The sequence below is a fragment of the Ochotona princeps genome, chromosome 33, assembly GCF_030435755.1.
Source record: "Ochotona princeps isolate mOchPri1 chromosome 33, mOchPri1.hap1, whole genome shotgun sequence".
NCBI lineage: Eukaryota > Metazoa > Chordata > Mammalia > Lagomorpha > Ochotonidae > Ochotona > Ochotona princeps.
In genome coordinates this window covers 1,165,819-1,192,652 of record NC_080864.1, presented here as the reverse complement: position 1 = coordinate 1,192,652, position 26,834 = coordinate 1,165,819, and the positions used below count along the sequence as shown (strand labels likewise).

At 66.5% G+C, this 26,834-nt stretch overlaps 2 protein-coding genes across 4 annotated transcripts in view; one reads left to right on the top strand and one right to left on the bottom strand.

Moving 5' to 3' along the window:
• Positions 1–17,075, top strand: part of CRTC1 (CREB regulated transcription coactivator 1) — a 37,606-nt gene extending 20,531 nt beyond the window's left edge. The window contains exons 2-15 of one of the 3 annotated variants that reach the window (XM_058658066.1): positions 1,619–1,735; positions 4,133–4,270; positions 5,186–5,247; positions 7,105–7,199; positions 8,187–8,272; positions 9,588–9,628; positions 9,761–9,981; positions 12,179–12,288; positions 13,101–13,253; positions 13,362–13,412; positions 14,668–14,772; positions 15,824–15,910; positions 16,146–16,317; positions 16,703–17,075. In XM_058658066.1, the coding sequence (XP_058514049.1) occupies positions 1,619–1,735; positions 4,133–4,270; positions 5,186–5,247; positions 7,105–7,199; positions 8,187–8,272; positions 9,588–9,628; positions 9,761–9,981; positions 12,179–12,288; positions 13,101–13,253; positions 13,362–13,412; positions 14,668–14,772; positions 15,824–15,910; positions 16,146–16,317; positions 16,703–16,914 (1,650 nt within the window). In that variant the 3' untranslated portion in view covers positions 16,915–17,075. Of the gene's footprint in view, positions 1–1,618; positions 1,736–2,644; positions 2,693–4,132; positions 4,271–5,185; positions 5,248–7,104; positions 7,200–8,186; positions 8,273–9,587; positions 9,629–9,760; positions 9,982–12,178; positions 12,289–13,100; positions 13,413–14,667; positions 14,773–15,823; positions 15,911–16,145; positions 16,318–16,702 lie in introns of all 3 variants that reach the window. The other 2 variants (XM_004595537.2, XM_004595538.2) reach the window with 2 other exon arrangements.
• A 2,874-nt stretch (positions 17,076–19,949) lies between these two features.
• On the bottom strand, positions 19,950–26,116 carry COMP (cartilage oligomeric matrix protein). The gene is made up of 19 exons (XM_004595774.2): positions 26,017–26,116; positions 25,745–25,830; positions 25,569–25,620; positions 25,143–25,312; positions 24,545–24,682; positions 24,335–24,409; positions 24,073–24,231; positions 23,819–23,923; positions 23,631–23,738; positions 23,327–23,486; positions 22,979–23,097; positions 22,807–22,859; positions 22,526–22,707; positions 22,153–22,331; positions 22,007–22,055; positions 21,443–21,639; positions 20,772–20,944; positions 20,345–20,484; positions 19,950–20,105 (listed from the first exon to the last, which is right to left on the bottom strand). The coding sequence occupies exons 1-19, from the start codon at positions 26,096–26,098 to the stop codon at positions 20,053–20,055; spliced, it is 2,280 nt and encodes a 759-aa protein (XP_004595831.2). The 5' UTR covers positions 26,099–26,116; the 3' UTR covers positions 19,950–20,052.
• Positions 26,117–26,834: the final 718 nt, after the last annotated feature.

The following is a 26,834-nucleotide window of genomic DNA, read 5'->3' as shown; positions in this document are numbered from 1 at the left end:
CGCCCCAGGAGGCAGCAGGTGACGGCTGCCAGGCATGGGGCCCCTGCCACCCATGTGGGAGGCCCCGGGCGCTGGGGAGTGAACCAGTGGGTGGGAGCTCCCTATGTCTTGGGCTGTCAGATAAATAATAGAAAATGTGTATTATGAAAAAAAAAACAAACTAGGTCTGGGTTTCAAAATAAACTGCACCAGAATAAACTTTTTTTTTTTGAAGCTTATTTATTTATTTGAAAGTCAGGGTTATACAAAGAGGGGAAGATGGGGCTTGAGATATTCCAGCCACTCAGCTGCCTCGCAGACGGCCGCCAGCACCAGGCTGGGCCAGGCCGAGGGCAGGACCCTGGAGCTTCCTCCACGTCTCCCCCAGGGGTGCGGGGACCCAGGCACTGCCAGAGAGCTCAGTGGGAAGTGGAGCGGCTGGGACTTGAACCAGCGCCGCAGGCAGCGAGGGGTTCACCCGCTACATTACAGTGCTGGGCCCAAAAACCTCTTTCAATTCCATTTATTTTCTCCCCACAAAGCTTTGGGAGTCTCCTCGTAGGCATGGAGGGGGCCCGGGTGCCACCAGCGTCCTGCTGACCAGGGTCACCCCCTGATTTGGACCAGGCAGCAGCCTCAGGGAGTCTTGTCCTCATGTCCCGGGTCGTCTCCTGGGAACTTGGTGGGGGGGCACTTCCAGTGTCCTACACACAGCAGCGTTTGGGACTTCCTCCGGGGAAGGAGACAACAGGGTACAGTGGGCATCATGGCCTCTGTGGCCCCTTGAGGCGTGGACGAGACAGCAGCCCCTGTCACAGCTCCCACAGAAGGAGGGTGTGTGGGGGGGGCATAGGTCGCCTGGTGACAGCCTGTTAACTGTCCCCTGCACCCACCACTGGTGGTGGTCCCAGCTGGGAGGGTGGCACTAGGGTCCCTCCGGGATGAGCTGGGCACTCCTCGCAGCTGACAGCTGTTTTCTGGGCGAGGTGCTGTGCGCCGGGTGGTTCTCCAGTTCCCCGTGGTGTCCACGCCCCCTGCTCCCCCTCACCACCACCCCCCGACACCCCCCAGGAAACCGGGGACAGTGTGGGTGAGCCAGGCAGCCAGCCTGCACAGCGCTGCCAGGAGCCGTGTGTGAAGGGGAATGCGAGCCGGCCCCGGCGAGCACACACAGCGTCTGACCCCAGCAGTCACCCCCGCCGGGTGCACATCCAGCTTGGCCACGTCACCCTCACGCCCACCGCCTCCCCCGGCTGGCAGCAGGATGGGCGTCCCCGAGGGTCAGAGGTCTCGAGCCGGGTGGGGACATCTGTCAGTGCCAGCCCATCCCGGCAGACACATGAAGCAGCAGGTGCATGCCCTGGCCAGGGAGCTGGGGCCCCTGGGGGATTCCGGCGTGGCATGGGCGCCCCCTCATCTGGTACCCCGAGGAGGAATAACCCTGCCTGGCTCCCCACTTCCCTCGGAGGCCCTGGGATTGCCCAATGCCCGCTCACTCATTCATACAGACCCAGCAGCAGCCGGGTGCCCGAGTTCACGGTCACCGGCTTTCTCCTGGGCCAGGCTGCGCCTGCCCCGCCACCCCCAGCTGTGTGTGTTGCTGTTCAGACAGCGCCCCCCGCACCCCCTCTCTCGGCAGCTTCAGCTCCAGAAGTCTCAGTACCTGCAGCTGGGTCCCAACCGCGGCCAGTTCTATGGGGGCTCCCTGCCCAACGTGAACCAGATCGGCAGCGGCTCCATGGACCTGTCCTTCCAGGTGAGCCCCTGCCCTCCCCGGTGCCCCCGGGACACACCACCCACCCCTCCAGGCCCTGCGTGTGCGTGCGTGTGCGTGTGTGTGTGTGTGCCCGATGCAGGCGGTGGACAGTTGCTGGAGCCCTCCCTGTCCTCCCTACCACCCGTGCTGTCACTGTGCGTCACCTGTTCCCTTTTCTATCCTGGGGGATGGGAGGAGGAGGCAGCACGGGCCCCCAACCCCCCACCCGCCCCCACTCAGCCTGTCTCCCCTGGCGGGGTCTGACCGCCCACTGTCGTGCTCAGCAGCCACTGCTGTGCGGCCGGCCGCAGGATCCGCTCGGGGCCCCGGGGGCTTGGCTCCGGCCTGCCTCGCTAATCCACGAGGCCAGCGATCCTCAGAAGGAGGCCCGGCCGCCTGACCCCACTTGTCTACAAATGTTTCTTGGCAGGCGCCCACACAGCGCGGCTCCCGCAGGCGCACAGCCCACTGCGCACATCCTTATCGCAAATAAGTGCTGAGAGATAAAGACCCTGGGTCCCCTCTGGCCCTCCCCGTCTGCAGGTGGAAGGCGCGGGGTGGGCATGCCAGCCTGGGGCGGGGCACCAGCCCCAGCAGGGAAAAACGACCCGGGTCACCCTAGCAGCACCCCACCACACTTGGACGGGGCAGGGTCCCCACTCCGGGCTGGCTCTTGGAGGCGGCCACCCTGCTGGGCGCCCCCCAGGCTCCACATGGCATGTGCCCAGCCATTGGCAAACCAGCTGTGCCATGGCCACAGCCCTCCGTAGGCACGCTTGTCCCTACTTGTCCTGGTCCCCTCTGAGCCACCTCCCTAGTTCAGCCCCACGGCGGGGGTCCCCTGGAGCCCCCCTCTGGCCAAGGGCCCCCAGCCACACCGCTCAGTGTCTTGATTGTTTGCATTTTCAGCCCAGCGGATTTCTGGGGGAGGCCCTGGCAGCGGCTCCTGTGTCTATGGTAAATGAGCCCCCCAGGCTTGGGGCAACAGCATCCCAGCGCCAGCCTCCCCCTCCAGACCCCGCCATGTGTGCAGGCCCTGGGCTGCTCTGGGTGGGGGAGACGGAGCCGCCCCCATACCTCCCCTAGGGTCCAGCATATATCACATTGATCGGCGCCTCTGTCCGCCCCCCCAGCCCACCCTGGAACTTGGGGTCCAGCCGGGGGGGGCAGCCATCATTGCTGCACCTCCTAGGCCTGGGTCCCCCCAGCATGTGCCCCTCTATGCTGCATGGGCCAGCCCTTGGAACACGCGCACTGCACCAGCGCGGCAGGCAGCCCCCTCAGCTTCCTTCTGCCTCTGGCTGTTGCTTCGGCCACCTCGGGTCCTGCCCTGGGCCCCAGGGCCATCTTTGGGAGGAAATAGAGGCATAAAAGCCCCCTGTCCCGGTCCCGTGCCTGTGCCCCAGACGGATGGACTGCTCGGTACCCGAGTCGCGACTCGGAAGTCCCCCGTCGGGGCGCGTGGGCAAGTGTAGCCCTTCCCGCCGTTCATTCGTCCTTTGGGATCGGGGAATTGTAGTTTCATGCCAGGAGCTCTTGTGCCCGGCTGCCCAAGGGGAAGGAAGAGGGACTGCAGGGCCAGATGGCCAGGGAGGGAGGGTGGCTGCTCCCGCCCCAGTCGAGTGATGGACAGGCAGCATGGAGCCTGGGTGAGCAGAGCGCAGGCTCCCAGCAACCCCCGGGGCACAGAGCCCAGTTGAGAGCAGGACCTGTGCCAGCCAACCCACAGAAGGTGCTGGAAAGAGGTCCAATCCAGCCAAGCTGTGGGCTGGGCTTCCTAGGGCGTCTGTCGGGGTGGGCACGGGGGGCCAGGGTAGGGGGGCATTGTCCATCAGGAGCAGCTCTGGGCTTGGCAGGGAGTAGGGGGCCGAAGGCTCGGCCAGGTGGGCCCTGCAGCCGGGCTGGGCGCACCCTCCGCCTCCCCCAGCTGGCTCTTGGCAGGCCCCTCCCAGGAATGACGTAGGTGGGGATAGCAGACCGGCCAGGCCCCAGCAGGGCGGGCAGAGGCCTGTCCACCTGGCGAGGCTGCGGAGGAAGGCTTTTCGGCCGTCTGCGACCCCTGGCACCCCGGCCGGCGCTAGGCCCCAAGCTTGTGCCGCCCTGCCTGGCCCCTGCATGTCAACAGCAGAGTACGTCACCACCCCGGCTCCTGGGCACTGACACCTCGCCGCCGCCCCCCCTCCATCCCGGCTCATGCAACCCCCCCCCCCCCCCCCCCGTGCTCAGAGGCTGGGGAGCTGGAACCGCAGGAGGAGAGCCTGTCCCGGCTCACAGGGTGACGGCCTGGGGCATGTGGCCTAGGGCACTTGTGGTGATGTTGCAGGGCCACAGCTGGTAACTGGTGTCTGGCTGCCCACCTGTCTCTCTCTCTCTCTCTCTCTCTCTCCCCCCACCCAGACACCCTTCCAGTCTTCGGGCCTGGACACAAGCCGGACCACCCGGCACCATGGGCTAGTGGATAGAGTGTACCGGGAACGCGGCCGGCTTGGCTCCCCGCACCGCCGGCCCCTGTCGGTGGACAAACACGGACGTCAGATATCCTTCAGGCCGCAGGACATGGTGTGGGTGGGGTCTTGGCAGCTGCCTTGGACCCCCCAACCCAACACTCACCCAATGGGAGCTTTGGTAGAGATTGAAGTTGGTGGGGCGGAGCCAAGCTAAACCCAAAGGGAACCTGGGACAGTCCATGGAGACAGCCTGGAGGAGGTGGCATTATAAGCTGAGGACCCTCGGGCCAGGCTTGGGGGCTAGGAGGGCATAGGAAGCAACTCCCCTGAGTGGGGGGGGCCCAGGAGGTGGCGGACAGGGAGAGAACTTGGCTGAGGTGGGGGTAGGGGTGGGGTGGTGATCACAGCTGCATCTGAGGGTCGTTCCGTCTCGTCCCCTTCCGCCTCCCCACCGCCCTAGCCCCTCCGTGGTGTTCAGCCCTGGTCCCAAGTCCCAGCGCCTGCAAGTTCTGCTGGGAGCTCCCCCCACCCCCCCACACACTGCTGCCGCTCTACCGAGACGAGCCGTTCTCATTTCCGCAGGCCTGAGCAGCTCAGCCAGCTGGGCCCGGCTGAGCCCAGCCCAGGATTTTGCAGGGGGAGGGGAGGGGTCACCAGGAGCCGCTTCCCTCTCCGTTGGGCCAGCTGAACTCAGCCCTCTGTCCCCACCGCACTCCCCCGAGCTAGCCCCCTCTTGGAAGGGGCGCCAGCCACACGTGCCCTTGCAGGAGGAGTGGCCCTGGGAGCCCCTGCCTTTCCTGAGGTCGGCAGGAAACCGCCTGTGCCCCAGCTGTGCGCAGGCTTGGGTGGCGGGCCAGGAGGGGTTTCTCCAGGACTGCAGGAGCTGAGGCAGCCCCCACCTCGGCTCCCAGCAGCCAGGGGCTTCCTGCCCCCCTGCTCCACTCCCCAGAGGCGCAGGTGGGGTCTGAGCCTGTCCCACGGTCCCCTTGACTCCCGCGCGCACGCCGACAGCTGCCCCTATGGCACGGTGTACCTGTCGCCGCCTGCGGACACCAGCTGGAGAAGGTCAGTGTCCCCTTGCAAGGAAACACAGAGCAGCTTTCCTCGTGGTTACACACGGTCGCTTAGAAATGACACAGCCCGGAAGCTTCCGGAAGCTTCTGGAAGCTGGCTCGCTCCCCACCCTGCCGGGGAACCCCAGCTTTGGCGGGCTTCAGAAGTTTCAAGACTCACTCCTTCTTCTTTAACCAGAATCCGACTCTTGCCTGCCCGGCAGGGTAACTTGGCTTTGTGGTTTCTCAAGCTCTATCCGTTAGAAAGATGAGAGCAGGGTAACAGGAAGACAGAGCGTTCCCTGGGAGAGTCCACTCGCCCAGGAGCCCACCGCAGCCCAGGCTGGGCCGGGCCAAAGCCATGAGAAGCCCTCGCTCCATCGGGGCCTCCCAGGTGGGTGGCTGGGACCCCAGCAGTACCCCTGCTGCTCCCGGGGTGAGTTACTGAGGAGCTGGAGGAGAAGTGTGGCGGCAGGGAACGGCGTGGCGCAGTGGGCCAAACCACCCTGCGTCGGAGTGCTGCTTCAAGTCCCAGCTGCTGAATTTAAGCCCACCTGCAGCCTAGCCTCGCCAGGCCCCGCCCCGCCCTGGCTGTCCAGCTCGCCTGGGATTAGTGCCGTGAACAAGCGGAAGACACTCATGAATTCATTCATATGCTCTCTGCACTTTGAATGAGTAAATGAATCTTTAGGTTTATTTTTATTGGAAAGGTAGATTTACAGAGAAGAAGGAGAGACAGAGAGGAAGATCTTTCATCTGCTTGTTCACTCCCCAAGTGGCCGCAATGGCCAGAGCTGAGCGCATCCGAAGCCAGAGTCAGGAGCCTCTTCCGGGTCTCCCACATGGGTGCAGGGTCCCCAGGCTTTGGGCTGTCCTCCACTGCTTTCCCAGGCCACAGGCAGGGAGCTGGCTGGGTAGTGGAGCAGCCGGGATTAGAACTGGCATCCATATGGGATCCTGGAGTTAGCAGAGCTATCAACTGGGTCCACCTGGAACCAACTTTCTTCCAAGGACACTCGGTGGCTGGGATACCCCCCACTGGGTGCACATGGTCCTGGCTGCGGCTAGCTGGCAGCTGGGGACGAACTTGGCCAGCCTGTCCTACCCCCGTTTGTCGATTACCGATGCTGTAGTCCCCGGGGCAGAAGGCGGAGCCCCCGCATGTGCCTGGCTGACAGCCCGGCTGGCGCAGCTGGCTTTGGGTTGTTGGTTTCCTGTCCTGGAGGCCCCCCAAGATTTCTCCCCCTCTGCAGACTCCCTACCTGCCTGTGGGCGTGCCCTCCAGCAGGGAGCGGGGTGGTACAGGCCATGTCCACACTGGAGCCCCGTGAGGGGCTGGGGCTCCCAGGGTCGGGCCCCCGTAGCTTTAGGGGTGATTGAGGGAGACAGCAGCAGTGTGGCCCATGCAGAGGCGGGTATGGGCAGAGCGGGAACTGGCACCCAGGCCCTCTGATGGGGCATCCGAGCCCTGTGCCCTGCTCCTGACACGGGTGGGTAGGGGCTTGGTGGAGGGGCTGGCTAGGTCCGTAGCTGGGCAGCACTGCCCACCCAGTGCTGCCAGCAGGTCCCGGCGGGCGTGTCCTGGGTCCCGTAGCTGGGCAGCACTGCCCACCCAGCGCTGCCAGCAGGTCCCGGCGGGCGTGTCCTGGGTCCCGTAGCTGGGCAGCACTGCCCACCCAGCGCTGCCAGCAGGTCCCGGCGGGCGTGTCCTGGGTCCCGTAGCTGGGCAGCACTGCCCACCCAGCGCTGCCAGCAGGTCCCGGCGGGCGTGTCCTGGGTCCCGTAGCTGGGCAGCACTGCCCACCCAGCATTGCCGGCAAGTCCCAGCGGGCATGTCCTGGGTCTCTGTCTCCCTCCCGCACCAACACAGGACCAATTCAGATTCCGCCCTGCACCAGAGCACCATAACGCCCACCCAGCCCGACTCTTTCACAGGGGGCTCCCAGGATGCACACCAGAAGAGAGGTGAGTAACAGGGTCCTGGGCGGGATGGGGGGGGAGGTGGGTCCAGGAGCCCTCCCCTCACCCCCCGCCACCAGGCCCTGCTCGCCCGCTGTGGCCAGGACGGAGCTGTCCCTGGCTCTAGTCAATAACATGGTCAAGCCCCCGCCCTCTAGGAGACACGGAAGGGGGTAGCTCGGTCATGGTCATGAAGCCTCTAACTGCCCCCCACCCCCAGCCCAGGGCAGACGAGGCCGGGCAGGGGCTCAGAGCTCCCCGCCTGGGCAGACAGCAGGCAGGCAGTGTCCCCGGACCTCTGCAGCTGTGGAACAGAGCCTGGATCCCGGACCACTGGCAGCTCAGAGTCCAGCCGGTCTGGGAGGGAGGTGGAGGAAGGGGCTGCGCCACCTGTGCCCACACCCCTCCGAGCGGCCCTGGGGAGGGCAGGGTCGGGGGTTGGCCTGGCCACACCGCCTCTCCCCCCCCTCCACCCCCAGCCTGGTTTCATGGAAGAATCTGAAAGTACTTTGGGGGTTGCTCACCTTCAAGTGAGAACACATGCTCTGCCGGCCCCAGCAGGTGGGAGACGGGCCCGCACGCCTGCTCTGCTGTGCTGCCTGGGCCAATGCTGAGCAGCGGCCCCTGCTCGCCCCCAACCCCATGCCCTGTGCCAGGGCGGGGAGCGGGTGCAGAGCAGCCCTGTGGGAGGCCTGGTACCCCATCTCCAGACTCCCAGCTCTTCTCAGCAGCCCACTGGATGGGCCTGGCTCAGGGCTCAAGTCACAAAGTCCCTGACTTGTTTGAAAACAGTGGCTTTTTCATGGGGGGTGGTGCCTGTTTTGAAACTTCAGTACAACCCCTGAAAGTCACTGTTAGGACCAGGGTCCTGATTCTGGGGGTGGGGTCAGGACAGCGTTCCCCACCCCTCCCCCACCGTCACCCCTGCGACCACGTCGGGCTCTCTGCATCCTCACCCCTTCCTCCTCCCTGCCCCTCTCCCCGCACCCCCAGTCCTGCTGTTAACAGTCCCAGGCATGGAGGAGAACACCTCAGAATCGGACAAAAACCTCTCCAAGCAAGGGTGGGACACCAGGAAGGTAAGGACCCCTGCCCGGGCTGTCGGAAAGCGCCTCTGGTCCTTCCGGCTGCTCCTCTTCCCGGGAAAGACAGGTGAACTGGCTCAACGGGCAGCGCCAACACCTCCCCTCACCCCGCCACCATCTCGTGCCTCCACCACGCAGCCCGTGGTCGCCAGGCACCGCTGGGAGCTGGGAGAGCTTCCAGAATGGATCAGAAGCGCCCCTCCCGCTCCGTCCTGCCCACCCAGTGTTTGCAGGAGAGGGTCCTTAGGGGCTTGTGTTTGGGGGCCCTGGTGGAGTTACTGCGTGGCAAGGGAAGGCATGAGAGGCACCCGTGGTAACGGACAGTTGGCGTCCCCGCCTTGCCTGCCTCACGCAGTCACTACAGCGCCACCGCACGTGGCTGTGGCCTCCACCCCACCACAGGAGAGGGATCCAAAAGTCTGCGGACAATGGAAGAGAAAGAGGAGCTGAGGGGCCGCCACCCCCTGTGGGTGCCAGTCTGTGCCCTGGCTGTTCCACTTCCCATCCCACGCGGGTGCAGGGTCCCCAGGCTCTGGGCCGTCCTCCACTGCTCTCCCAGGCCACAGGCAGGGAGCTGGATGGGAAGTGGAGCCGCTGGGATTAGAACAGGCGTCCCTATGGGATTCTGGCACATGCAAGGTGAGGACTCTAGCCACTAGGCTAGTGCGCTAGGCCCATGAGTTCATTTTCTTGGGAAAATGTTGAGGTCCTAACATCGGTCCTTGGTCACACACACCTCCCCTGACCTTGGGGAAGTCCTTGATGGCCGTCGATTGTGAAATGTTCCGCGTCGGCTTAAGCTTGGCTTCTGGCTCCGTCGTCCACTCGCACGTCCCCTTGGGGTCCCAGCTCGGCAGGAAAGGTGCCTCCTTCTGACTTCCATATCCAGGTGGCCTGACGCAAGCGGGGATATGCCACAGGAACAGGATTCTGACATACCCATCCCACGAGAGCGTCCAGCAGCCGGGGGGGGTCACACTGCGTCCCCCGAGCTCAGCTGGGTGTGGCTCAAGAAAGGGGAGACCCCAAGCATGTCGGGGGAAGGCACCGCCCCTGGCTGGCCACCAGCGCTGTGTGGGCACTCCATGCATGTCAGCGAGAGAGTCCGTGCAGTCACTGCTCCAAGCCACGACCCCAGCGTGGCCATGTCCATGAAGGAGGCGGGCCTGCACCCCTGGGCAGGAAGGTGGCTCTGGCCTAGTGGGAACCTGGTGGGCTGGCATTCCCCGGGGGAGGCGGAGGTGCGCAACGCCCCCGGGTCACTGCCAGGCGGAGGCCCCAGCTCAGCCTCTGACATGCTCTGTTGCAGACGGGGTCCAGGCCCAAGTCTTGTGACGTCCCCGGTATCAGGTAAGTCTCCCCGAACACCCAGGGCTCCCCACAGCAACCCCAGGGGTTGTGTGTTACCCACCCCGGGCGGGGACGCCTAGCCGCCCGGCAGCCCCGTTGCTTACCCACCCCATCTGTCCTCCCCACTCCCAGCATCTTCCCATCCACCGACCAGGAGAACACCACCACGCTGATCCCCGCCACGCACAACACGGGGGGCTCCCTGCCCGACCTCACCAACATCCACTTCCCTTCCCCGCTGCCGACCCCCCTGGACCCCGAGGAGCCCACCTTCCCCGCGCTCAACAGCTCCGGCAGCACTGGCAACCTAGCAGCCAACCTGACGCACCTGGGCATCGGTGGCGCCGGCCAGGGTGAGGTGGCAGGTGCACACGCATGCGTGGGAACCGTGCCAGGAGCATCCTTTCCCAGCCCCACACCCCAGCCTGCAGGGCTGACCTGCACTGAGCACAGCCTGGGCTGTGGCTTGGGGGGGGCAGGGGACGTGAGAGGCAGGGGCACCCCCACTTCCTCCCTCCCTCAGGGGCCAGGCCTGACTGCTTTCCCTGATTGGCTGTCTGCCTGAACCCCAGCTCCGCCCTCCATCCCTCCCTCGGCCAAGTCCCCAGGCCTTCAGCCGGGCACCGCCTTCTGTGTTGCCAAGCCCCTCTGGTCAGCCTCTGCGGGGAGCGGGCCGGGAGCAGGGCTGGTGGCCCTTGGAAGACCCAGAGGTTGCTGGCCTGGGGGCAGAAGGAACGCAAGGTGCCCGGAGACGCCCTTGGCTTTGGTGCCAGCATGGCCAGGCTGCAGAGGGTCGTATGGGTGTTCGCCGGTTTACAGACAAGGCCAGAACAGCAGTGAAGGAGCAGGACCCCTGGCCTAGAGCCACCGGGTCTCCACAGCCAGGCAGAGGACCCGAAAGCCACAGACTGAGGGGAGCCTCAGATGGGTGGGGCCCTCCGCCAGGGACGACTCCGTCCCCCCCCCAACCTCCCTGCAGTCAGCAAACCACCAGCCCCTCTGCCTGGGGACTCCTTGGCAGCCCCCCAGCGCCAGCCCACGGAGGGAGCCACACACCTCCCACTGGCGCCCAGTCTAAACAAACAGGGAAACGCACAACTCGCACAGACGCGCTCCCGCGCTGGCCAGGCGGCTGCTGGCACGTGATGCTGGGGAGTCGGAGCGTGGCCCCCATGGCACGCACTGGCACTCATCAGGCCCCGCTTCAGTCGGGGTGGAGCCACCAGCCCCCAGCCTAGGGAGGGTGGTGGACGTCTGCCCAGCCCTCTGCACTTCCCCCATGCTCCCCAGAGCGTGGCCCTGGCAGCACGCAGGGTGGGCCTCTTCCTCTCCTGGCACAGGCTCCTGGCACAGGATCCCGGCCCGTCCGTCCATCCATCTGTCCTGGGCGCTCGCCTGCCCCAGGCCCCCTCCCTGCTGGCCCCACTCCTGTGCCCGCAGGTGAGCCAGTCGGCTGAAAGGAATTCTCCGGCGAGGCACCTCCCATGGGGTGACCTCGGCGCACCCCGAGGAGGAGTCAAAAGCCTCTTGTTTGGAAGCACCCAACACCAGCCCAGGGGCACGTCTCCTGTGGCCTGTGGTTCTCTCAATTACTGCCTCGAGAGCAGGAGACCTGGGTAGAACCTTCTGGAAGGATTAGAGGGCCCAGCGGCAGCAGGGTGACCTCCTGCCCTTGGGGGCAGGCCAGAGCCCAGCATTTTGCCTCAAGACCTCCAACACTCCTCACCTGACCGCCTGGGTTTCTCTCAGTGTCACTGTTGCAGGGGTCACGCTGGTGCTTGTGCCCTAGAAACTGCACCGGACCAGCACCCCCCCCACACACACCCCAAATGGCGCCACCAGGGCATCTGAGGGGAGCTACAGGCATGACCCAGCTCGCCCCTGCAGCGGCCATCCTGGGCACACTGGCCGCCGGTCGTTGCCCTGTGCACGCGCGCTCTGGGTGTGTCCCTGTGGGTCCCATGTATTTGCCAAGCCATCTGCCAGAACCAGGTTGCCCCGGGGCCCCTGGCGGGAGGGGCCGGATCTCCCCGAGTGAGTCAGACGGCTTCTCCCGGCCTTGACTGCAGCCCGGAACCTGCCCGTGACCTCCCAGGGCCGCGCCGTGATCCCGCCAGGGGAAACTGTGGGGGAGGAGAGGAAGGCGGGCTGCCGCCCTGGGGGCACCACACAGAGCCCATGTTGCTCCCTGGTGCACCCAGTAGGGCTGCAGCCGAAGCAGGCACTGCAAGAAGGTAGAAGAAGCCAGAACTGGGCTCAGGCCAGTGTGGGGGCTGCAAGCAGGGGAGAGGGAGTGGGTGGGCTGGCGTGGCCATCGGCCCCGGGCCTGTGTTCCTGGCTGCCCCCGCTGCAGACAGTCCTTCCCGCCCAGCTCTCCGGGCAGGCTCTCACTGGACTGGCCCGGTCACATGCCCTGTCCAGGAGCACCAGGCACCTGTACGCTGCAGCGATGGGGGGAGTGTTGATCGGCCGGGTGCACAGGACACACCCCACTCCTGGAGCAGGACTGGGGGGACACTCACACCGCCTCCCGTTCCCCGCTCCCTGCAGGCCTGGGCACCCCCGGCTCCTCCCCGCAGCACAGGCCAGGCGTCAGCTCGCTGTCCCTGAGCTCCGACACCAGGCGGCCACAGCCCCAGCAGATGTCACCACTCTCTCAGGTGTGTGGGTGGGGAAGGGCGCAGGGTGTGGGGGAGCCCCTTTGGTCCTTTCAGGGCCCCCCACAATCCTTTCACCCACACGCCCTTGGGAGCACGGGGAGGCAGATCTGACCCCCTCTGGCTCCCATCCCCACCGACTCGCTTATGTCTGCGCCTCGCGCCACAGGCACCCCTCTCTTGTTCACCTCAGGGCACTTCACGCTTGCTAGTGCAGTACTTGAAGAACCATTGCTTTATTTGCAAGGCAGGGAGAGTGCGTGAGACTGTTACACTGCTGGCTCACTCCCCAAAGGGCTGCAGCCAGGGTCTCCCACGTGGTTGCAGAGACCCAACCACTTGGGCCGTCCTCCACTGCTTTCCCAGGCCACAAGCAGGGAGCTAGATGGGAAGTAGAGCAGCCGGGACTCGAACTGGTGCCCATGTGGGATGCCTGCATCGCAGGCAGCATCTTAACCCACTGTGCCGCCATGCTGCTGCCTTCCCATGTCATTGGAAGTCCGTTATTGTTATTCTTGCTGATGGAAAAGTGTTCTTGCCATTTGCCGTTACCATAGCAACATGGCATTGCCAACCTGGACACCATGCACAGCCCACCCTGCCTCTGCCTCCCTCCCGAGGTGTATACCTGCAGGCTGTTTCCCACCTGCCGCCCACACCCCCATCTGCTCATCAGATCGGGGGTCTCAGGGTACAGCCAGCCGGCTTGGCTGTCCAGACGCCCCTGTCCCCTCTCTGGTCCTCTCCCCTGCAGGGTCAGACCTTGAGGGGCTTCACCCACCCTCTGACGCCCCTCCTCCCTCTCCACCCCCCAGGCCGTGGCCATGGATGCCCTGGCCCTGGAGCAGCAGCTACCGTACGCCTTCTTCACCCAGGGTGGCTCCCAGCCACCACCACCCGCGTCCCAGCCACCGCCACCGCCACCGCCCGCGTCCCAGCCGCAGCAGCCGTCCGCACCACCCCCACAGGTGCCCGTCGGCCTCCCCCCGGGCGGCCCCCTGGTGCCCAGCGCCAGCCTAACCAGGGGGCCGCAGCTTCCCCCGCTCGCGGTCACTGTGCCGTCCTCTCTTCCCCAGTCCCCCCCAGAGAACCCCGGCCAGCCGTCCATGGGGAGTGATATCGCCTCGGTAAGCCCAAGCTGGGGCAGGGCTGGGGTGGTGGGGGCGGGAGCCTGGGGTCTGCCTGCACGAGGGCAGCGGGAATCCGAGTCTGCAGTCACGGGGTGCGGACCCCACAGGGCAGGGGCAGCCCGGGGTCTGCAGGTACAGGGTCAGGAGAGTGGGAGTCCTCAGGCCACAACATTCCCCGTGGAGAGATGGGGAAACAGGCATGGGCTGCACCCAAGCCGGGGTTCACCTCAGTGGGTCTGGTCAGCCTTGTCCAGGGCAGGTGACCACCCCAGGGGTCCCCTCGAAAGGGAGTACCCAGCACCCAGGTGCAGAGAAGAGGGATCTCAGCCACCCCGGAGTGTCTGAGCCAGCTGAGAAAGGGCTCTGTGACCCTCCTAACGGGCAGGCCCGACAGCCCGGGTGGCCAGTCGGCAGGCACGCAGCGCAGGGAGGGCGCCGGGCCCGGAGAGCAGGCCATGACACGTTCTCCTCAGGGTGCCCCTGCTAGGAGTGAGCAGGACCCCGGGAGCCAGGCACGTATCCAGAACACACGGCCAGAACCACCACCCTCCCAGCCGACGGGCTCGGGGCTGTGGCTGCGGGCAGGCGTGTGTGGCGCTGGCTGCATCCGAAATCACCTGAATCCAGAGAGCCTGCCCTCCTGTTTTTGTTTTTTAAAAAACATGTTAGAAAGGCAGGTTTACAGAGAGGAAGATCCTCTGTCCACTGGTTCACTCCCCAAGTGGCCGCAACGGTCGGAGCTGAACCGATTTGAAGCCAGGAGCCAGGAGCCTCTTCTAGGTCTCCCACGCGGGTGCAGGGTCCTAAGGCTTTGGGCCGTCCTCCACTGCTTTCCCAGGCCACAGGCAGGGAGCTGGGTGGGAAGTGGAGCAGCCGGGATTAGAACTGGTGCTCCTGTGGGATGCTGGTTCTTGCAGGTGGGTGATTAGCCAATTGAGCCATCACGCCAACCCAGGCTGCCCCCACTTGATGATGGATTAGAATGAACGTGAACAAGGACACTCGCTGCCTCTAATTGTCCCCCCCCCGCCACACACACACGCACCACCACCACCACCAAATGCAACAAGGACTTGAGGCCGAGAGCCAGGAACTTGAACAGTGGACACCCACGTGCTGGAGCCACCACCTGCTGGCCGCCCCCGGGAGCGCAGGAGCCAGGAGCTAGAGCTGAGACGGGCTCCGCTTGCCGTAGACCTGGGGGGACAGGCGCTGCAGGGTTCGGGGTCCGACCCGTCTGTCTGTCCCGCAGGCGCCGGCTCTGCAGCAGTACCGCACGAGTGCCGGCTCCCCGGCCAATCAGTCCCCCACCTCGCCTGTTTCCAATCAAGGCTTCTCCCCTGGGAGCTCCCCACAAGTAAGTGAGGGCCCCCTACCTTCCCCCGTCCCCTGGCCGTCCCCCACAGCCTCCCCATGGTGCTGGAGCTGGGCCCCAGGCTGCACCAGCGTAGGCAGGGGAGGGGCACCTCCGTCAGGACACCCTGGAGCCACCCAGCCGCGAAGCCAGCCCCTTGGCCTATCCCATCTTCCCCCGCCCACCCAAGTGGCCCAAGCCGGGACACCTGCAACCCCGGCTCCGTGGGCCAGTGGACAGCGGTGGACAGCGGTGGCCGGGAGGCAGGTCGGAGCACCTCGGGCAGCCCTTGCTTGCTCCCTGTTCTCCAACCACGGCTGCAAGCCCTGGTTTTGTCACGTGGCCACGCTGAGTTCCAGCCAGGGAGCCCCCGTGCAAGGCAGGTCCCTGCTTGATACCCACTCTGGCCTCGTGTCCATCCGAGCAGGGCCCTGGCCCAGGGACAGAGCCCTCCTTCCTTCTGAGCCAAGCAGGTGTGTGCTGGGCCCTGGCCCAAGGCCACAGGGACAAGGAGCCCCGCCCTGCGGCCAGCCTCGCCCGCCTCCTCCTCTCCGCCAGGGAAGGAGCTGAAAGTTATTGGATTTTAGGGCCAAAGCAGAGCGTTGACAATTGTGTTTATTGGAAAGGCAGAGTTAGAGACAAAAGGGAGAGGCAGAGATGTTCTGTCTGCTGATTCACTCCGTCCAACAGCCAGGGTGTCAGAAAGTGGACCGAGCTAAAGCCGGGAGCCAGGCACGCCACCCGGCGTGGGTGCAGGGCTGGTGCGGGGTGCTGGTGCGGGATGTCGTGGGTGGCCGCGAACACGCGGTGCCGGGATGCCAGGGGACACCGCTCCGCTCTCAGCTCAGCGGCGCCATCTGGCGGTCCGTGGTCAGCCCCGCTCTGTGAGGTTGAGAACACGGACCAGCCTCCAAGCCAGCGCGCGGGGTCCCCCCATCCCCCATATACACACACAGGAGCAGGCCATGGGCAGGAATTGTTATCCCAGGGTTTTTTGGGGGGAAGACCGCGCTAGGAGCCGCGGGAGCCCAGCAGCCCTGTTTCCCGTCCGCAGCACTCCTCCACGTTGGGCAGCGTGTTTGGGGATGCCTTCTACGAGCAGCAGCTGGCGGCCAGGCAGGCTAACGCACTGTCCCACCAGGTGAGCAGGTGCCCCTTACTCCGCGCCCGCCCCCCAGTCCCCTGGCAGACACCTGTCGGAGCCACACGCACCCCAGGGACACCCCTCCTCCTCTCCCTGTCTTCCCACCCCCCACCCGTGTGGACCGCACATCTCCTTGGCCGTGGACATGGCAGCAGCGAGCGCCAGCGGGGGGCTGGGCCGTGGGGGCCTGGGGAGAGTTCCAAGGCGTGGGCCGCCCTGTGTCCCCCTGCAGCTGGAGCAGTTCAACATGCTGGAGACCAGAAGCGGCCTCTACAGCCCGGGCTCCACGCTCAACTACTCACAGGCCGCCATGATGGGCCTCACGGGCAGCCACGGGAGCCTGCCGGACCCCCAGCAGCTCGGCTACTCCAGCCACAGCGGCATCCCCAACATCATCCTCACAGGTGAGGCCAGGGCCTGCGGGGGTCGCACCTGCCGGGGGGCCCTGACACGGGCACCTCCCCGGCCACCTCCATCGCCGCCACGGCCCAGTCGATGCTGCCGGCCAGCCGTAGCCACACCCGAGCCAGGGTGCCCAGCCGGCTGCTAGCACGAGAGCACCCAGCCGTTCTGGACCTAGTGCCCAGCACCCAGGAAACCTGGAGCCTGCACTGGGTGCGGTTGACCCCGGCTCGGTTCCTCTCCCCACCCAGAAGGGAGCCAGGTCCTAAGAGCCAGGCTGTTCGGCCCCGCCACCAGGGGGTGCTGTGCAGACTCTGGGCTTGTCCAGGGTCAGCAGCCGGGAGGGGTTCATGCCCCACCATCAGCTCGGCCTTTGTCCCCCCCCAGTGACGGGAGAGTCCCCCCCCAGCCTCTCTAAAGAACTGACCAGCTCCCTGGCCGGAGTGGGCGACGTGAGCTTCGACTCCGACAACCAGTTCCCCTTGGAAGAACTCAAGATCGACCCCCTGACCCTGGACGGACTGCACATGCTCAATGACCCGGACATGGTCCTGGCCGACCCGGCCACAGAGGACACCTTCCGGATGGACCGCCTGTGAGCGGGCACCGCTGTCGCCAGTGCCACCACCGCCGGTCAGTGGGCTTCCCCACCCCAGGACGGCTGCGCTCCGTCCCCACCCCTCGCCAACGGCCAAGCTTACAGTGCCACCAAGCGCGCCTCCCCGGCCCCCCGCCTGCCCCCCGTCCCTACCCACGGGTCGTGCCGAGCCATCCGTGCGGGCGTGCGTCTGCGCACCAACGCAGGGGGACCCACGCGTGATGGCACCGAGGGCGTGGGCTCCGGGCGGGGGGCGCTCGCGGGCCGAGGTGCGTCTTCGACTGTTTCTGCTCAGCTCACACTGCCTTCTTCGTCTGCCGCCGGCCGTGTCCCCCACGCGTGGTCGCCGGGAGAGCCAGGGAGCGGGCCGGGCGGGCGCCGTGGCAAACACTATTTTGATGGCTGTCTTATATATATATATATCTATACACACACATCTCTGTGCCCCGCCTCCCCACCACCCCCAGGCGCCGGGACCGCAGGTGCACGCATCCCGGGCGGCACACGCACTGCGCCTGCACCCGGCCAGGGGCCAGGGAAGGAACGGTGGGTTTTTGGCCTTTTCCTCCCACGATCCCGGTCCGTAGACACGTGACTGAGGGTGCAGGAGCCTGGCCGGTGGCCGGGGAGGGAGGTGACGGCCCTTCGTTCCCCCCAGCCCAGCTCCTCCTCCTGTTGCCTTGGGTTCTGTTTCTCCCACCTGGGGTTCCCATGCACGCGCGTGTGCGTGCCCGCTGAGCCCTCTCATGCCAGCGCTTGCCCGGAGCATGTTTGGTTTTTTCTAATCCAGAAACCCCACGTTCCCCTCAACTGGAAGTGTGGACAGGTAGACCCCCTCGTGGCTGCGGGCACCCAGCTCCCCTCCACCCCCTCCCAAGCTGTCCCCCAAAATGAAGGGGTCACGGGGTGCAGGTGGCCCTGGTTTCATCCCTCCCAAATTGCCCTCTCCCCCGTGGCCTGTCCAGCCGAGCCGTTCACTCACCAGCCTCGGTCAGCGGGGCCGTGACCATCAGTGCAGGGCCCGTTAGCATGAGAAGGGACAAACTTGTTTTTTTATTAATTATTATTATTGTTGTTATTTAAAGAGAAGCCTGTGTACATAGAAGAGTCTGGCTACCATTAGGCTTGTGTAGAAGTCTTCAGATGCCACCTGCCCACACGTGGGCTGGGGAACCCTGCCCCTGCTTCCTGCCCGTCCCTGGGGGGAGGGTGTGACAGGTGCCTGTGTGCACCAGGGGCCCTCGGAGAAGGCGACGGCGGCAGGGGGAGGGAGGACCCTGTGAGGCCAGGTGTTCCCTCCCCAGCTGGAAGGGGTCCCGCCGCTCCCGGCCCCGGGCAGGCCTCCGGGCTGTTCCCACACAGGCTTCCGATGTGTTTGTTTTATCCGTCTGTCCTTATTTTGTCCAATTTTGGTTTTGTTTTTGTTGTGATTGTTGTTGTTTTTAAACATCTGCTGAATATTCTTGAATTTGCCAAGACATTTCTAGCTGAAGGGCACGGGGATGCTGTGACCTTCCCCACCCCACCCCGGCTCTGCCCGTGGGCTCCCAGCTGCCGCAAAGCCCCGCTCCACTGCCCCCACCTGTCCCCAGGCCCCGCCTGCCTGCCCTGCCTCAGTTTACCCCCTAGCGAGGACGGCCCGCTTCCTGGCTGTGGATAGCAGGCCAGCCATGAGGTGGACGCCCACCCACTCGCCCCCAACCCCTGCCCCATCTCATGGGGTCTCATCCTTCCTCCCTTTCAGGGATCTTGGGGGTCAGAGTGGGGGGCTGTGTGTGCCGGGCAGGTGGGAGCAGAGCAGGCGCAGGCCCCGTGTCACTTCCCTGCGCCCCCGAGGTCTCCATGCCAGCGGCAGGCAGGACGCAGCTTGAATTGTTCCGTCCCCAAGTGCCCACGCGGGCCAGCTCCCACCCCGAGCTACCCTTTCCAGGGATAGACTAAGTTAGGGGGACTGGCAGTATTAGGGGTCCCTCTGCAGCACCCCCTTCCCCAGAGCAGAAACCCCTTTCATTGGTTTTTGATGGGAGCTGCTGCTGAGCCTGGGGTGGGCAGATGGAGGGGTCCCATTTCCTGGAGGGCACGTGCCGGCACTTGACTCCCCCACCCCACCCCCACAGGCCCCGTCTTGTCCTCTGTCTTCTAAGCGCACAACCTCTGGGGTCCCTGCAGAGTGAGGAGCGAGGGGGCCGTAACATGCCTGGCTCAGCCCCTGCTATGGCTACCTGCCCACTCCATCCCTGCCAGTCGCCACGCAAGGACTGCATGCGGGGGGGGGGGGTGCTCCTCGGGACGTGGCAGGGGAGGGGCGCCTACTCCCCCCACCCCAGCCTTCAGGGCTCCCCCTGGCGTTGGGGGGAGGCAGGGCAGCGGCCAGACTTGGGGTGGCCCGAGGCTTCTGGCGCCCCTGCCTTGGGGTCTCTGCTCATCCCCTCCCCAGGAGCCAAGGGGGGCAGGGGGCACAAGCATGTGCCGGGGCTGCCAGGCGTCCGGGGAGCCCACTGAGCCCACTGGGTCCAGCACTTCTGACCTTCTTGTCCACAGCAGGGGTAGGGGGCTTCAGCAGCCCGGGCCCCCCACCCCACCCTCCCCAGGAGACTGCCCCCACCACGGGGCTGGATTGCCCCACTGATATATGCAAATCTGCCAGCCCGTCCCTGCTGTCCCAGGCCGGCTCTGCCCGCCGCCCCCACCTCCCCCAGCATGCTAGGTCTGCTGCGGACATTGTGGGGAGGGGGCAGGGGAGCGGGGGGCTCCGGGCCGCCCTCGGGCGGGGACGCTTTTGTCTTTGTACTTTGCACTCTTTGTAATGAAACATACAAATAAAAATCCGAGGTTTTCGTCTCTGCCTCTCCCTCTGTGCCCCCCAGCAGGCCTCAAATGAAGGGGGTGGGGTCAGGCCACGCTTCCCCCACTCCATACAACCGATGGGGGTGGGGGCACCGCTGGACAGGGCAGCCCCAGCAGCTGGCCTGGCCTGGCCCGGGGGTCTCCTGGCCGCTTCCCACCCTCTCCCTACAGCACAGCCCACAGCCAGCCTTCCCCAACCACGCACACACTTTATTTTGTCCACTCCGAGCCCCCCCTTTCTCTCCCGCCCCACACCAGCCCAGGTCAGGACGTGCAGGGTCCCGCCCCCCACCTAGGCCAGCCGCAGCCGCTGAGCCTGGACCTCGTAGTCTTCGGGAATGGTGTCTGTGGGAGAGATGGGGGAGGGGGAGGCGGGATGGGTGGGGCCGGTGAGGCCACGCCCACCCATCCCAGTGGCCACGCCCCTGCATGAGCATTGCCTATCTGTAAGATCAGAGCCACGCCTACATCCTTGGGCCTGCCCACCCGGTGACCACGCCCCTACGTAAGCACCACCTGTCCACACGGCTCTGGCCCCGCCCACCGCGGTGGCCCCGCCCACCGAGGCCCCGCCCCGCGCTCACCGTTGCAGCGGTAACGCAGGTTGGCCCAGATGATGTTTTCCTGGGAGAAGCAGAAGACGCCCAGCCGGCCTCCGCGCATGGTCGTGTCCAGCACCACGTTGCTGTCGGCCACCAGCTCGGGGCCCTCGTAGAAGCGCACCCTGCGGGCGGGAGGCGGGAGGCGGTCAGCGGGGGACGGCGGGCGCCTGTCCAGAGCCCCCATGTCGGGGTGTGCCACCCAGCTCGCTGCTGCTGTGCCCAGGATGGAGGACGGGAGACCCTCGTGCGGTTCCTGGCCCCTGGCCCTGCAGGGTCTCTCCCTCTGCTGCTGTGCCCAGGATGGAGGATGGAGACCCCGGTGCAGCTCCTGGCCCTGCAGGGTCTCTCCCTCTCCTGTGACCCCGCACCCAGGGGTGCTGGCGGGACACAGCACAGCAGGGCCCCCCACCTGATGTAGCCAACTTGGGGCCGGTGTTGCAGGAACCAGCGGTAGGAGGTCTTGTCCTTCCAGCCCACGTTGCGGGGGTCTTTCCACAGCAGCCGCACCTGCGACGCCGTGTCCCCGGTGTGCCACAGCGCGTTTCGGAGCTGCTCCCCGGGGCCCGTGGAGGACTTCACCGCCTGCAGTCACCCAGGGAAGGGGGCCGGAAGGGGCATCAGAGACCCAGCAGGTCCCCCTCCCGCCCAGGGTACTCCAGAGGGGCACTTCCAAGAGTTTCCAGGAAGTGGGGCTGAGCACAGAATGTGGGAGGACCATGTAGGCTGGGGCGCAGCAGGTTAGACCATGGCTTGCAACGCCAGTGTTCCCTCTGGGGCGGCTGCTGCATTCCTGCTGCTGCTTCCTGGCTGGGGATCCTGCGGGTGATGGCGCGAACCCTTGGGGCCCGGTTACCCCTCAAGGGGGAGACCCACATGGAGTCACAGGGCTCCTGGTTCAGCCACGGTGGCCATCTGGGGAGTGGACCAGTGGACACACCCTCCTAGTCCAAACCATTTGTTTTGTATCCATGTCATCTCCACTTCCATGCCTGGCTGGGCCACGGCCCAGAAGGGGTTGGCCTGCCCGACTCTGCCCCCCTCGCCCCAGGAACGCTGCCCCCGGCTGGGGTGTCCCTGAACCTTGAGCTGGATGCCCGGCTGGGCCACGGCCCGGAAAGGGTTGGCCTGCCAGTACGTCTGCTCCATCTGCTTCCACATGACCACGTAGAAGCTCGAACTGTCCTGGTAGCCGAAGATGAAGCCGGCGTAGTCGTCATCCGTGACTGTGTTCACGTGAAACGTGCCCTCAAAGTCCACGCCGTTGAAGGCCGTGTAACCTGGGCAGTTGGGGGGACAGAGGTGGGAACCCACCCAGCTATGGCCACACCCCGCCAACGGCCCTGAGCCCCCTGCCCGCTCGCCCAGTGGACCAGATCCCTGAGACACATCCACCCCCAATGAGCCCAGTCCTACTCCTGACTCAGCCCTGCCCATGACAGGTGGAGCCTCTTCCCAACGATGGCCTCACGTCAGGCCACACCACAGTCCAGCCACATCCCCCATCAGGCCACACCCCTGTCTGGCCACACCTTGTCTGGCCACACCCTGTCCAGCCACCCCAGCATGCCACGCCCTCTCTGGCCACACCCTGGCAGGACACGCCCTATCTGGCCACACCCATCAGGCCACGCCCACGGGTCTCACCCACAGCCAGTCCAGGGTCACTGTTCATGGTCTGCACAATCTCCATGCCCTGTGGGGTCGCACGGAGAGGGGCTTTAGCAGGGTGAGGTCCTGCCGCGGGGTTCCTGGGCTGACCTTGTCCTGCTCGGCCCGGGGCCCACTCGCACCTGGTTGAGCACCACCCAGTTGGGGTCTATCTGGGCGTCGCCCTCGGGGTCCAGGACGACCGTCTGGAAGGCTCGGAAGTCGGTGAGCGTGACCTCGGCGTTCTCAGGGCACACGTCGATCTTGTCCACCACCTTGTCGGCGTCGAAGTCATCCTGGCACGCATCGCCCACGCCGTCCCCTGAGAGCAGGGGAGAGATGACCACCCCAGCCAGGCTGGGTGGGCCAAGCCAGGCCGCGTCCACTGCAGACAGCGCCCAGCTATGACCACTCCCACCAGGGTCCCATCCCTGCCAGTCCAGGGCCCTGCCACTCAAGCTGCTGCCACGCCCAGGCCAGCCGCCAGCCCCGCCTGCAGTGGCCATGCCCTCTTACTGTCCGAGTCCTCCTGGCCCGGGTTGGCCACCAGCCTGCAGTTGTCCCGGCTGTCGGGGACCCCGTCATTGTCATCGTCCTCGTCACAGGCGTCGCCCTGGCCGTCGCGGTCCGAGTCCTGCTGCGCGCTGTTGGGCACCGCGGGGCAGTTGTCCCGTGAATCCTGGTGGCCGTCCCCATCCCTGTAGTGGTGGACAGAGGGGGCGGCCAATGAAATGGGGTCCCACGGGGGGAGGTGGCCGCCCAGACGTCTCCCCGCGCCCACCCGGCAGCCTCCTTACTGGTCTTGGTCACTGTCACAGGCGTCGCCCACGAAGTCATGATCTATGTCCCTCTGGGGGTGGGGACAGAGGGCAAGGGGGTTCACCACCTCTGGGGGCCCCCAAGAGCACCCCATTCATGCCAGGAGCTGGGCAGGGGTGAGGTGGGGTCTCAGCCGGCGGGTTGCCTCACCTGGTCCGAGTTGCTCTTCTGTGGGCAATTGTCACAAGCGTCCCCTACGCCATCCCCGTCGCTGTCCTTCTGGTCCGAGTTGGGCACCTTGGGGCAGTTGTCGGCCGTGTTGCGGATTCCTGCAAGGTGGGGGTGTCAGCAGGTCAGCCTGTGAGCTCCAGGGCTGGGGTCCCGGCCGTCCACGTGGGACACGGGCAGATGTCCCACCCCGTCGGGGGACGGGACTGAAGCAGCGCGTGCAGGAAGGTCTCCATCTCCTTTTAAAATGGGAAGCATGCATGGTGGCCAGCCCTGCGTGCCCGTCCCCCTGGCCGGCCGCACCCCTGCCCCTCCACGGCCCGCACGCACGGTCGCCGTCCATGTCGTCATCACAGGCGTCCCCCCGACCGTCCCGGTCCGTGTCCTTTTGGTCATCATTCTTCTGGGACTTGCAGTTGTCACACGCGTCGCCCCACTTGTCACTGTCGGTGTTACGCTGGTCCACGTTCCGCACCAGCGGGCAGTTGTCCTGGGTGGGTGGAGGGGTGGGCGAAGGCCACTCCAGGAGCTGTCCGTCATGGGGTCAACACTCCCGCCCAGGCCCCTCACCCCCTCGTTGGGGACCCCATTGAAGGGTCATCACCCTGCTGGCCCTCCCGCCCAGGCCCCTCACCCCCTCGTTCAGGACCCCGTCGCCGTCTGCATCTGGGTCGCAGGCGTCCCCGATGCCATCCCGGTCCACGTCCTCCTGGCCTGAGTTGGGCACGGTCACGCAGTTATCCTGCAGGTGGACACGAGGGGCGTGGTCACCAGGACGCCCCTCCCCTCTCCTCCCCTCCCCTCCCCCCAAGTCCCGCCCACCTTGCGGCACTGGCGCTCCGGGCAGCGAAGTTTCTCGTCGGGGAAGCCGTCCAGGTCGGTGTCGCGGCCGCACAGGAGCCCGTTGCCCGCCCAGCCGACGGCGCACTTCGGGGGGACGCAGGGTGAGTGGGGGGACCCTCCCCGCGGCCGACCCCGACCCCCGACCCGGCCAGGCAGTGTGGCCTTCCCTGACCCCGACCCTTGACCCCTGACCCGACCCGCTTCTCAGACCTCGGCGTCCCCGCCCCGCTCACCACGCACGAGTGGGAGCCGTCGCGCTCCCGCACGCAGTCGGCCTTCTCGTGGCACGGACTGGGCGACCCGTCGGGGCAGAAGCGCTGGGCGCGGGGTCGGCAGCCGGACGCCTGGTCGCCCACGAAGCCGGGCAGGCACGCCCCGCACTGGAAGGAGCCCTGGGTGCCGGCCATGCGGTGGTCAGCGCCGGGGCTCACCTGGCCGCACTCCCGGCCCCCGGCCCCCGCCCCCGGCCCCCGACCCCCGGCCCCCAGGCCTTACCCGGGTGTTGATGCACAGGGAGTTGGGGACACAGTTGTGTTCCCCTGTCTCACATTCGTTAATGTCGGTGCACACCTAGGGCGGGCGAGGCCAACACTGGTCAGCGCTGGTGAGCAGGGCAGCCAGTCCCAGCACAGCTGCACCTGCGCCCTCCCGCGTCCCGGCCCCCCCAGTCCATCCTTTCTGGGCATTCGGGGTGGCGGCCCTCACCTGCTTGTTGGTCTTGGCGAAGGCCAGCCCCACGCCTTCGTGGCGGGGGCCGCTGTAGCCGGACGGGCAGGCCTCGCAGCGGAAGCCGGGGCTGGTGTTGATGCAGCGCACGCGGGGGAAGCAGGGGTGGGCGTTACACTGCGGGGGAAGGGGCCGCCGTGGCGGGTCAGGAAGCTTCCGGGCCACCATGGGGTGCAGGTCGAGAGAGAAGGGGCCGGCCCCCTCAAGGGTGAGGGAGGCGATTTAGGGCGCGGGCGTCCCCGGAGGAAGGGGGCAGTGGCCGGCGAGGCGGCCGTGCCCGGCGGTGGGAGGGTCTTTGGGGCGGGCGCCCCCCAGCCGCCCCAGGGTCCTGAGCGGGGGTGGCCACTGCCGCTGGCGGCGCCAGGGACTCGTCGGGGTCGACGGCGCCAGCAAGAGGCAGGGTCCTAGGGGCGGGCGTCCCCAGCGGGGTCGGGGCTGTTCCAGGGCCGTGCGCCCCGGCGTGTGCTGGCGGGCGAGCACCCGCGGGGTTGGACGGAGTCGTGGGGACGGTGGAGGAGGTAGGGCCGGGGAGGTCGGGGTTCCGGGTGGAGGTGGGGTGGGGGAGCGGCCGGCTCACCTCGTTGACGTCGGTGCAGTGCGAGCCGTTGCCGGTGAAGCCCGCGGGGCAGGGCCCGCAGCGCGCGCCTCCGGGCGTCTCGGTGCACTCCACGCCGGGGAAGCAGAAGCCGGGCGCGCACTGAGGCAGGGGGCGCACGACGAGACCGGGGGTGTGGACGGGCTGCATCCCTGTGGGGGCGACCCCGGGGGTCGGAGCGGGGTCACACACACACGGCGGGGAGGTGCCACAGTGGGTGCGCGCGCTCTGCGCCCGGGCTGGACTGGACACGCCGCCTGCCAGGGGCGCGCGGGGCCACCTTTCCCGCATCATCTCTCCACGGCCTCTCCGCCTCTCCGCTCCCCCCGGAGCCCGTTCCGTCCCCCGACCCTCCCGCCCACACCTGCCGTGTCCTGCCACCCTCGGGACCCCAGGGCGCACGCTCACCGCACGCGTCACACTCCATCACCGTGTTCTTCAGGAACGTGATTTCTTTGACCTGGTGTGTGCATGTGCGGGTAGGGGGGTGGGGGGCGTTAGGGTAGAGCGGTGGCAGGTTCTGGGGAGCCCCCAGGTTTCTCCCCCTCCCTGCAGCCCCTGCCTGGCTCGCTTCAGCCCCGCACCTGCAGCCGCAGGAGCTCCCGCACTTCTTGCAGCGCCGCGTTCGTCTCTTGCAACTCGCGCAGCATTTGCGGAGCCAGATCTCCGCCTACGGCCACAGGGGACCCTGATGGGGCGGCAGGGCTGGGGGCGCCCCCTCTCCCCTCAACCACAGCCACCCACGTCCCTTCCCCTCGTGGCTGCCTCCAGGGCAGCGCGCCCTCAACGCCCATCGGGCTTGCTGGAGCTGGGTCCCGCCGCTGGCCTCCTGTGCGCTCGGCCACCCGGGTCTTACCCAGCGGCATCTGGCCCTGGCCGGACGCTCGCAGGGCGGCCAGGGTGAGCAGGAGAAGGCAGGCGGCGGAGCTGGGGGCCATGGCAGAGGCGGGGGGCGGGCTGGACGGAGTTGGTTCCCCTCCTCTGCCGCCCACGAGGCCCCGGCGCTATTTATCCCGGTTGGCGGGGCCGGCGGGCGGGGATGGGGCGGGAGTGCGGGGAGAACCGGGCCGGCCCACCCCACCGGGGCCCTGCCCAGCGTCCAGCCACAAGTAAACAGACGGCGCTGGGTTCGGCGTGCAAGGTCCCACCCAGAGGGGCTGAACCAGGAGGCGGTGGGGGGACTGAGGGGCAGGGGATCAGGGGGCAAGCGGAGCGCGCCCCCCACAAAACGCCACATTCCCACCTCCCCGCTTGGACTGAGAAATCCCGGGATGGGGTGGGGGACCTCCAGAGTACCTATTCAGGTGCAAGGAGACCCCGCTGTGGTCCCCCTACCAGGTTCCCTAATCAGAAAATGGGTGTGGCAGTCTGGGGGGGTAGACTCAGCATCCCCTCCATCAGGGGAGACAGAGAGACCCCAGGTGTCCGTGTGCAGGGCTGACCTGTCCTGTCATGCCCGGCCACTGCCCAGTCAGCTGCCAATCACAGAAGATCCCTCCCAGCCCAGGTCCTGTCACTAGACAGGGAAACTGAGGCACAGCTGGCCGAGGGTCACTACCTACCCGGGACTTATAATAGGAGGGTGTTCCTCCGAGGGCTTCCTGGAGGCGGTGGCAAGGGGGGAGGGGCCATGAAGCAAAGGAAGAAAAAAAATCAGAGTGCTGGTGGGGCCCT